We start from the raw sequence: 12,024 nt of genomic DNA, 5'->3' as shown, positions 1-12,024 counted from the left end.
ATAATCCCCTCTTATTGGTGTTTTGCACTCCAAAGTTGCAATTACTCCTGATCAATCATGGCCCTAAAATATTAACTGGAAAGTTCCAGACACAAACCATTCATAAGTTTAAAATACCTTTTCTTAGGGTATATTTTCATATAATTGTTCTATTTTAGGATTTGTTATTGCTGTTATACATTTATTGAACCCAATTTATAAATTAAATTTTATCATAAGTATGAATGTACAGGAGAAAAAAATAGTACATCTAGCATTCAGTTGCAGGCATTCACTTGGGATCTTGGAACATATTCCCTGCCCATAAGGAAGAACTAATATCTAGAGGAACCTGTGAAAAACTACAGCTCTGTTCAGAGAATGGCTGCTTTCTAGGCTGGATTCTCAAAAGACATAAGCTTAGGGCATGAGCAAAGAAGGGGCACTTCCAAAATGAGTCAGTATTTCCAAAGAGCAATGAAACACCATTAGAAAGAACTAGGTTTCAGTAGATTTCCTCATGCTTACCATAAGGTTGAATATTGCTTTGATTTTAGCTACTTATGCACAGGTGAGCTACCTTGCTCTGCTCATGAGGAAGAGCCTCTTCAGGCTCATTTCACCTCTGGTATTTCAACAGGAAAAGGTGCTTCCATTAAAGCAGGGAGGAAAGACAATGAACTGAAATGGGTGCTTCCCCACACTTCCTACAATAGGCTTATTTCCACCTCCTGCCTTCTACAAGAAGTCTGGGAAGAGTTGACCTGTGATTGAGCCAAAGAAATGTGTAGAAAATGCCATACATATACCACCACAGTGGCCATAGCCATCTGGTCATGGTCCAGACTGATGTGAAATGTGATGCACCCACAGAGGGACATTTATTCCTAGCATCCCTTTGGAGCAAGTCCCTCAGGTTATTGCCATTTAATCACATTCCAGTGGAGACTGAACTGAGGGACTTCAGTACCTCTCATCCAAGTCACTCCCTCTAGGTTCAAAACCTTGCTCTGTTGTGAAGTCCAGTGGTAATCTACACCCTAAAGAAGAGAAGCAAAGCAAAGCCCAGAGGAAGACACATCAGAAAGAGAAATTAGGAAAACTATCCCATTCACAATAATCTAAAAAAAAAATAGGAATCAGTCTAATGAAAGAGGTGAAAGACCTCTACAATGACAATTACAGAACAGTAAAGAGAAAAACAATGGAAAGACCTCCCATGATCTTGGATAGACAGAATTAATAGTATCAAAATGTCCATACTACCAAAAGCATTATATAGATTCAAGGCAATTCCCATCAAAATTCCAGTGATACTCTTCATGGAAATAGAAAAAGTACACATGAAATTAATCTGGAGAAACAAGAGACCCAAAATAGTGAAAGCAATCCTTAGCAAGAAAAGCAAAGCAGGAGGCATCACAATACCAGACCTAAAATTATACTATACAGCTACATTAGCAAAAACAACATGGTATTGGCACCAAAACAGGCAAGAAGACTAATAGAACAGCATAGAAGACACAGAGACAAATCTATAAAAATACATTACTTCATACTAGACAAAGGCACCAATAACATACCTCAGAGGAAAGACAGCCTCTTCACAAATGGTGATGGGAAAACCGGAAATCCATAAGTAGCAGAATGAAATTTAGCCCCTATCTCTCATCCTGCACAAAACTCAGTTTAAAATTGATCACGGTCCTAGGTATTCGATCAAAACCCTACACATAACAGAAGAAAATGTAGGCCCAACACTCCAACATATCAGCTCAGGAACTGACTTCTTCAACATGATCCCTAAAGCTCAAGAAGCAAAATCAATAATCAATAAACGAAATGGTATCAAACCAAAAAGCTTCTTCAGAGCAAACGAAACAACCAAGAGTATGAAGAGAGAGCCTACAGAATGGGAGAAAATCCTTGCTACCTACACCTCAGACAGAGCATTATTTTCAGGATATATATTTTTAAAAAACCTTTAAAAACACCAGAAACATCCCCAAATAACCCAATCAATAAATAGGCAAAGGAACTGACACTTTACAGAATAAGAAATATAGTCAACAAATACATGAAAAAATGTTTAACATCTCTAGCAAAATAGAGAAATGCAAATTAAAACTGAGAATATAATGAGAATCCATTTCACTTCAGTCAGAATGGCAATTACCAAGAATACAATTATCAATAAATGTTGGCGAGGATGTTGGGAAAAGGGTACACTCATATATCGCTAGTGGGACTGCAAATTGGTGCAATCACTATGGAAAGCAATATTGAGATTCCTCAGAAAACTTGGAATGGGAACACAATTTGACCCTGGTATTCCACTCCTCAGCTTATACCCAAAGGACTAAAAATTAGCACAATATAGTGATGTAGCCACATCAATGTTTATAGCACCTCAATTCACAATAGCTAAGCTATGGAACTAACCTAGGTGCCCTTCATTAGATGAGTGGATAAAGAAAATGTGGTATATATACACAATAGAGTATTACTTAGCCATAAAGAAGAATGATTTTATGATGCTTACCAGCAAATGGATGGATCTGGAGACTATCATGCTAAGTGAAGTAAGCCAGTCCCAAAAAGCCAAAGGTCGAATGTTTTCTCTGATAGGTGGAAGCTAACCCACAAATAATCAGAGTGGGAGGACAATAGAAGTGCAGTAGATTAGGCAATGGGGAATGGATAGGAGGGAGCGAGATAAGCAAAGGGAAGACAGTAGAAGGAATCTGACATAGTTTTGCCATGTACACATATGAAAACAACACAGTGAATCCCACCACCATATACATCCATAAGAATAGAACTCTAACTAGAATAAAATATAGTCCATGTTTGCATAATTATATCAAAATGAACTATGTATAACTAAAAAGAACAAATAAATTTATGAAAAAATAAAAGCTTGAACCATCAAAGAATTTCCTTGATTTCCATTGCTTGCTCTTTCTAATATCTAGGCACAACCTGAAGATGATATAGCAAGTCAGAGTGGAAAACACTATTCCAGACCCAGCTGGACAATGTTTTTATTTGGTTTTCCCAAATCTTAAGGATCTGTGAAAGAAGTACTTCATTTGGGACTATATCCCAGAAAAACACAGTAGGGGAGAAGCCACCCAAGGCAGGGGAGCAGAAGAAGCCAGAGTGAGAGCATTATGAGCCAGAACCTCGCTGGGCAACTGCAGTCAGTCCTTCTGGGGAACTCAGAGAGTGCAAAGCTTTCCCACCCAAGGGCACTTTTGCTGAGCATTTACCTATCAGCTCCTGTCAATCATTGGTCAAGAGCTGCCCCTGCAAGGTGTCAACTCCTACACATGTCCAGCCATCCAAGAACACCGGTAGGGAAGCCGACAACAGCCCCCAGAAAGCCCCCAACATAGACATGTGGGCTCTGACAGGTGAGAACCAGGCCAATAGCATGACACCAAGCAGACTTGAAAAATTTACCCTGTTGCCCATGGATTTTGTAAGGAAGTGGTCACCACCTCAGCCTGCATGTTGGGTTATTTTGCTGTGAGGGGTCTCTCTGGTCATGCTCCAGGGAGTTTTACACTTCAGAAGACATGCTGAGGGGCTTCAATAACTGGCTTCCACACTAGCATCCCAGATGATTCTAAGGACCATGGCAGGGATGTTCCCATTTCTCCCCGCCACCAGGCATAGGCACTTACCGTAATAATACCTTGAGTAACAGAGGGTAACCCTCCCCATTTTCAAACTCCAGGAGCAGAGCTGAGGAGATGGGGTAGGAGTCCTTCACAAAGCCCAAGATGAGGTTCACAGCTTCGCTCACCTCGGGAGGTGGGAGAGTGTCTGCCAGCCTGGAGAGGTTCTGAACTGAGAGCCGGACACAGTCAGCAGCTGTAGGAGGGAAGCACAGCACTGCTGAGCCCAGAGGCAAGAACCTGGCTGCTATAGTCTTTCCCTATCCCTGCCACCCTCCTCCACTTTAAACTGGATGTCAGATGTGAGTGAGATTGAATCCAGAACATGTCCTACTGACTCTTGGTTCAAAGAGAAGCTTCCCCCATGGGAAGGGCCATCATGAAAGCCAAATCCTGCAGGCCAAGCAGGTGACACAGAAAAGGAGGGAAGAATTTTAACCCCCTGTTCCTCTTTCCCAGCATACAGGAAAGTCCAGGTCCCTGAGGAACAAGATGCAAGACACAAGACCCGAGCGTCCTGGAAGACCTGAAGGAAACAGTGTTGGGAGCCGAGTGTGGAGAGCTGAGCAGGAATTATTGATTAAAAGTGAGGGAAGGATAGGTGAATACATGAGGAGGCAGAGAGGGAAAGGATGTGTGTTTCCGGTAGTGAAGAAGCCGTGGGATTAGAGCAGCGCCGTGAGGGCCACAGGGGAGAAGAAAGATGGCTAACCACATGAGGGACCGGGCAGGAGTCAGAAAAGAGAGGCCTTCAGACTTGCATCGGAATGGATCCCTGTCTTCAGGGATGTCTCGCTGAATGGAAACTCTTCTGAGTGCTGGAAAGCCACACCAGTGGAACATGAGATAATGCATGCTTGATCTCTGAGCAGTGAGGACTCAGAAGCGCCTGAAGTCTGCACATTGGGCAGAAAAGCGCCAAGAGTTGATGCTGTGTCAGGGAATTGCCAGACCAGCCTTCCCCTTCTGACGACCTCCTGGCCCCTAAGCCCACAGAAGCCACCCATTCCCTTAAAGAGGTTCTGGTCTTAGCGCTCTGGGCGGCAGGCTCCCCACTTAGGTGAAATCTTCTTGAGTGGTTGTTGTCTTGGGCAGCAGAGGACAACATAGTCAGAGACAACCCCCGCCCAAGATCCCCAAGGCCCACAACCTCTTCTCAGCTACTTAGATTCTAGCTGGTGAGGAGGACTAAGAGAGACTGAGTTATTGAGACACAGCTTAGCCCTCCACTGTTAACACTGAGCTCTGGCTTCACAGAGAGCTTTGAATCTCCAAACTAGGATGACATGTCCTACAGGAACTCTGTTACAGTCAGAACATAGGCTTGTTGGACTTTCCTGGTTCTCACCATCTAATGCCACCTATTGTAGGAGACCCCAGAAAGAAAACAAATCATAGAACAGGGGTTTGTGAACATGTAAGTGATATTAGCAGCTTGAGACCCTAACTAGCTTCCAAAGAGTCCATACCTGCAGGTCAGCCCAAAGGAAGGGCTGTCATGTTCCCAGCGTGGCTGCTGTGCTCAGCTGCTGAAACTGAGAAAATGTTGCTTGGTGGGTGGGAGGTGAGCTAAGGTGAACCTTCCTCAAAATGTCCTCCTTGGAACTAGCCTATGGAGGTTCCCTCTCTGCCCTATGAGGGGCCAGCCGCTGAGATGAGGCCTGTACCTTGCCCTGACATGCTAGGAGTCACAGTGGTCTCCTTGCTTCTTAGCATTGTCTAGGTCCTTGGATGTTAGATAATGCTAAGGGGAGGCCCTTAGGATTTCTACTAGATTTAGCTTCTGCAACATCTTGCCTTTGATCAAACCCAAGCAATGATGATGGGATGCTGAGACCAATGCAGCATCCATTTTATACACACACACACACACACACACACACACACACACACACACACACCAAGCACTGTCTAAACATTTTCTGTGTGTCAACTCACTGAAGAATCACAAGAACCCAAGGAGATTATGTGTTATTATACCCATTTTATAGATGAGAGAACTGAGGCACCCAAGGTGTTGAATGCCTGAGGTCATTCAGAAGAGCTAGAGTCTACACACCCTGACTAGCTGGTTCCAGAGTCTATGACCTTCACCCCAACATGTGCTCCCCAAACCAGAAACTGAGGTGCTATCATCAGACATCTCTAAGTTTAAAAGTAGATCTTCACAAGGTCTTCTATCACTTTTAATCTTCACTTTCTTAATCTCCAAAATTCATCTCAAAAAAAACAAATGAGATAGTATACAAATGATCCCGTTACAGTGTTTGTTTGATAGTATGAGCATGGTGAATGAAATCCCCTTTCCTCCCTCCTCTAATGGAGCATCAAGATGAACAATACAATCACTTTCACAAATGGAGCCAAGTACTATTGAACCATCCACAAGGCATATCTGTCCATTCACCTCTTCTTTGGTCCTGAAATTTATTCTGATATCAGAGGAACATCTCAGGGCCTCGCTGTAGAAAGTGGGCCCTAAGTCTTTACTCCAAGAGTTCAAAGAAAGTCTCCTGGGACCTACCCTGGAGGTATTGGATGATACTGGGGCTTTGAGCCCTGGAGATTGCCTTCAGCACACAGAAGGTGGGCTCTTTCCAGAAGTAGCAGCTGTGTTCCCGAAGACAGGTGGTGGCAATCAGTAGAGACTGAAGTTCACATCCTGAAAGAAATCCTTCCAGACCCTGAGACTCACTGCAAATGTTGAGTAACATCTGAAAAAAAAAGGAAGGAAGGAAGGAAGGAAGGAAGGGAGGAAGGAAGGAAGGAAGGAAGGAAGGGGAAAAAAGAAAAGAAAAATGAAGAAAGTTCTTGTTAGAAAGACTCCCTTCTATGACTGATTTGCTCCCTGCTTCTGTGGAGCATTGATGGGCATATTCAGCAGAAAGGACTAGATTGTATGTATGGTCAATCTCTGTTGTTGACCAGCCTGGTCCACCCAGCCAGCTAGGGAAGGGGGCATGGCTGTGGCTCAAGTCTGAATGTTAAATCTCTACACAAGTGATTGCTATGTTTTCCAAATCAGGATATAGTAGGCGCTTTATCCATGGGTGATGCATTCTAAGATATCACCCAGACACCTTAAACCCTGTATAGTATTAAACCTTACATATACAGTTGGCCCTCTGTATCTGTGGGTTCCTATCCATGGATTCAACCAAATAAGGATAGAAAATATTTGTGAAAAATATTGCATCTGAAATGCAAATGTTCAATTTTTTTCTTGTTATTCCCTAAAAATATAGCATAATAAGTACTTACATAATATTTGCATTGTTAGGTATTATAAGTAACTTTGAGATGATTGCAGGCATAGAGAAAGTGTGCTCAAGTTATGTGAAAATGCTATGCCATTTTCTATAAGATACCCAAGCACCTACAGACTTTGGAATCCATGGAGAGTTCTAGAACCAACCCCCTAAGGATACCAAGGAACCACAGTACTACACTTTTTCCTATGCATATAGGCTTATAGTAAAGTTTAATTTATAAATTAGGTACAGTAAAAAATAAATAATAATAACTAATAATGAAGTAGAACAAATTGTAGAAATGTACTGTAATAAAAGTTACTTAAAACATGAATTGTTTGTTTATGGAATTTTTCCTTATATTTTCAGACCAAAGTTGACTACAAGTAACTGAAACCACATAAGGGGAAACTCCTGTAACAGAGAAGTGATTAACTTCAGGGTCTTTTTATATGGAAGTACAGAAAAACGACATCAACTATTAAGGGATACAGTTAACAGGGCCTGGTACCATTTAAAAAGAGAGGTGTTCCAGAATTCCTGGTTGACACTCTACTCCGAAAAATCACGAAAGCTAGTTATCCTTTAACTCTAAATTAAGCTCCTTTTCCCTGCTAATCTAGTCTCCAAATGGCTAGCAGAGGGACTTCCCGTATCTTCCTGTTCATTTGGGATAAAATTCAAACCTTAGTTTGGCTCTCAGAGTCTTGCATGAACCAGGCCTGTCTCCTCCCTCACTATCAAATGCAGCTCTCCCTTGAGTTCTCAATGGTCTGATGGGACCTCCTTCCAGCTTGGGAAATATTGCAAGCCTCTTCCAGTAGGATGAATGTGATAGCCCCTGCCAGCTCCGTGATAGAGCAGCCATGGGGCTGGCTACAGAGCCTAATACTAGGCAAGTGACCAAAGTTCTCACCTTGGGCCTGGATGACCATTTCTCTGTTCCTCTTACCTCTCTTCTCCTGGCTTTCCTCCACCCCAAATGGGCAAAGCTACATCCTGATTCCTGTCAAGGGTCAGTCAGCTCTCTAGTTAAATGGCATGTACTCAGAAGAGTCTCCATTGATGCATTCTCCACTAAAATCAGTCCTCTGCCATCATTCCCCACACAACTCTTGACATTCCCTTCATAGCACTTACAAAAATGAGTTGTTTTCCCCACCCCATTTGACTTCCCCACTTTTCTATCACCCATGGGAGTAAATATTATGTGCTTGCCACAAAAACCATAGGTCTGGAATAGAGCTGTACCCAGAAGGCACTCTGAACATTTCAGTAAATGAAGAAATGAAAAGTCTTGAGGAATGTATGCATAGTCTGTCACCTGTGGTTTGCATTCATCTAAAGGACCTTGAAGTCACACTAGTTCCCTGCAGAGCATGCAAAAGTCATGCAGTAGATTTGCTAAAGTGCCCAGTGCAGCATCCTGGCCATCACTCAGAATAGGATTCATATTTAGGCAAATGAGGCCTAACTTTCAACAAATATAGGTTAAGGATAACCAGCATCAGTAGAATCTGCCAGAACACACGCAATGCTCTCCAGTAAAGATTATTAAACTTTGAGAATGGTCCAAAGCATATGAACACACATTGGAAATCTACTGAAAAGTCATAAGAACCTGCTTTGTGTGAGCTGCTGCCCCAGGCACTGAACACACCAAGACACATGTTCCTCCCCACCATCCCCCTGCTCAGACAGAAGCACAGAAAGAGCTTCTGAAGAACTCAGCATCTCAGAAGCTGAGAAAGCAGAACCTGTCGGGAAGGGAGCGGGGGATGGAGGGAAGAAGTGAAGAAGCATGGGAAAGACAGGAAATGACAAGAAGAAACCACTGGATGCTCAGTGGCCTGAGACATCTTCTGAGAGAAGGGAAGGAAGTGACATCACAGAATAGTTAGAGGTGTAACTGAGGGAACTCAAGCCAGATCCCCAAACGCCAATCCTAGCCCTATCCACAACCTCTGTGACCCAGAATCAACAATTACTCATAGTTCCTTAGTCTTTATAGACTCAGGATGGCAACTCTACACACATCCTAGGATGGCAGAGAAGGCTATGTAGGTGACCCCCGTGAGACTCATGGACAGGCAGATAGATGGTTAGTACAGTCACACACGGCATTAGAACATTTCAGTCAACAGTGGACACAATGTACAATATTGGTCCCATGAGACTGATAGAACTGAAAAATTCCTGTTGCCTAGTGACATCATAATAACATCCTAGCACAAGGTATTACTCATATGTTTATGATGATGCTGGTATAAACACACACACTACACTTGCCAGTTATATAAAATTATGGCACATACAAATTTATACAATACAAAACCCTTGATCGTGATGATAAACAACTGTTACTAGTTACTAGTTACTAGTATATGCACTTACCATAATACACATTTTATCATTATTTGAGAGTGTACTCCTACTTACTTAAAAAAAAAAGTAAAACTTTCTTCCTGGTTACACTGATAGCCTCATGCATCTCATGTTTACCACATTTCTTGATTGCATTAAGATGTCACACGGAGTGCCTGACCCACGCCATCTAGACTTGTGTAAGTGCACTCCACAATGTTGGCACAATGATGAAATTCCCTAACCACTTATTTCTTAGAATGTGTCTCCATTGTCAGGTAGCCTATGACTATACTTAGAAAATGTTGGCTGCTGATGTGTGAGTTGGACTGAGCATGCTAGTTATCAGAGAGAAAGGTGCTAGATCAAACAGGCTGCAGGTGCCAGGGAGCACCCTCATTCAGGACCCCAGAATGCAGACCAGAGGAGGAACTGGGGAGAGAAGGGAAGTGATCAGAGAAAGGGGAGGAGCCCACATTTCTGGGAGAACACAGGGGAGGGGATGTTGATACAGAGATGCTATAAGGGACAGTAAAAGAGAAAACCATTTTTCAGCTACACAGGCATTGCAGAGCAAAGGGGAAGAGGGATGATCTGGGCCTGTGGGATGACAGAGGAGCTTGGGAACTAAGGCTGAGACTGACAAAAGTATCTCCCAGAAGCATCTCAGAGTCTGATTCCAAAAGTGAGGTCATGACCTGGGCATGTTTGGTCCCTGCTGTCACTCACCTGCACAAACATCCTCTGACCTTGAACATCATTCTCATCCTTTTCCAGAGGAAAGATGAAGAAGAGGTACAGGCACTGGAGGAGGAGGGCTGGAAGCCCAGACTCGGCCACTCTGCCCAGCGTCTCCTGCAAGAGAAGACCACGTGTGACCCCAGATCCACAGCTCAGATCTGTGTCAGGTCTGCTGTATCTGTGGGGTCCATGGGAAAGTCACTTCTCTCTGGATGCCGTGTCCTCAAATGTGAAATCATGGGCCCACCTAAGTAGCTGTGAAGGTGAAGTTTATATAGCATTTACTATGTGTTCAATAAATGTTAGCCCTTTTACAAGATGTGGAGGAAGGGAGGAAAGAGACGGGGTGGGGGGAGGGACTTAAAATTAGAAACAATGGCTTTCTAGCCACACATAACTGCTGGTTGTGGGCAGTAGCCTCCTGGTCAGGAAGGAGGGGAAGTTGATAGCAAGTGCACACACACCAGCAATAAGGACCTGAGCAGGCCTTCCCACCCCTCACCCAGATCCCAGACTCCACCAAGACCTAAAGTAGCACAATAGATGATTGACAACCAGACAACCACAGCACCAGGAAGCAGCCCAGGCAGCCGCATAGAAGCCAGGAGGACAGGAGATTAGCCAAGATGGAAACCAACCTGATGGAGTTTCCTGGGGCTTTTCTTCCTTGGGCTCTACCTGCAGTTCCCCTCAGGGAGTATGTGTAAGCACATGTGACACGTGGGGCAACCTATAGGATGCTGTCTGCAAATGTCCCATTTAGTGGACTAACTTGACCAATACAGTGGGTGAGTTACAGAAAGAGAAAGGAAGGGTACACGGTCTAGCCAGAATCTGGAATCTGATGCAGGCTGCTGAGCCTAATCTCCCCCTTCAAAGTTTCCAGTGCCAAGTAATGTCTTCCCTTATTTCCTTGTGACACATGGTTGGCTCTGCCCCCTGGGGTGGCTGTCTCTGGTCTCTCCAGGCTGCACAGGCTGACAGCCAGCTCGTACTTCTCTTACTGCTTTGGACCAACTGCTCTGGACCAACTGCTCATAGTGGACAGCCAGCCCTTTGGTGACTCTATCACCACTCGTCTACAGAGGCCTTCCCCAGGGGCAAAAAAAAAAAAAAAAAAAAAAAAACCCTTCTCTGGGTTTCAGGCCACTGTACCTGAAGGTGATACGAGAAGTTTATACTAGCCAGGCATGACAGTGCATGCCTAAAATCCCAGCAGCTCTGGAGACTGAGGCAGAGGATCGTGAGTTCAAAGCCAGCCTTGGCAAAGGCAAGGTACTAATCAACTCAGTGAGACCCTGTCTCTAAACAAAATACAAAATAGGATTGGGGATGTGGCTCAGTGGTTGAGTGTCCCTGGGTTCAATCCCCAGTACCCACCCCCCAAAAAAATTTATACTGAGGACAGACAAAGTCCTCCCCTCTAGTTAGCCTCAGAGATCAGGCTCTAGCCCCCATCCCAGTGACTGCACACAGGGTTGTCACCTGTATATTTAGATCCAAATGCCACCCAGTGACTGTGTCCCCCTTGCATTGAGGGCAGCAGCCACCCCATCTCATTCCATAATTTTCCCAGCACAGGACATCCACTCCCACTACAGGCCCATGCAGGCCCTCTGACCATTTCTGATAATGTTCATAGCTACCAGGGACAGTTTTCACTAAAGAGGTCAATAGCCATCCACAAGTCACTCAGGGAAGACATGAGTCCGAATCCCACAGTGGGAAGACATGAGCACAGCCAAGATCCACTCAGGGAAGAAGTTCCAGGATCCGAATCCCACAGTGGGAACACATGAGCCAAGTTAGGTTAGGGCACACACAGCAGAGGTGCCTACAGGTGTATCATGTTCTGGCTGGGTTTATCAGGAAGCAATCAAGAATCATGGCTCAGAGCAGGAACTCTGGGGTCAGGTAGATTGAAGGTACACACAGGTAAGCCTTTTTCTCACAGCTACCCTAATATCCCCATAATCTGACTCAAGCTCCTTGAGAGGATTAATTGG

At 44.1% G+C, this 12,024-nt stretch overlaps 1 protein-coding gene across 2 annotated transcripts in view; it reads right to left on the bottom strand.

Annotated features, from left to right (window-relative positions):
- Window positions 1–12,024, bottom strand: part of WDFY4 (WDFY family member 4) — a 250,451-nt gene that overhangs the window by 226,738 nt on the left and 11,689 nt on the right. For both annotated transcript variants that reach the window (XM_081267492.1, XM_081267493.1), the window contains exons 4-6: window positions 10,007–10,132; window positions 6,187–6,376; window positions 3,669–3,858 (exon numbers count right to left, since the gene is read on the bottom strand). In XM_081267492.1, the coding sequence (XP_081123618.1) occupies window positions 3,669–3,858; window positions 6,187–6,376; window positions 10,007–10,132 (506 nt within the window). The remainder of the gene's footprint in view (window positions 1–3,668; window positions 3,859–6,186; window positions 6,377–10,006; window positions 10,133–12,024) is intronic.

The sequence above is a fragment of the Spermophilus citellus genome (assembly GCF_964194105.1).
Source record: "Spermophilus citellus genome assembly, chromosome: 15".
NCBI lineage: Eukaryota > Metazoa > Chordata > Mammalia > Rodentia > Sciuridae > Spermophilus > Spermophilus citellus.
The sequence above is the reverse complement of the archived record's forward strand: the minus strand, read 5'-3'. Positions and strand labels throughout refer to the sequence as shown.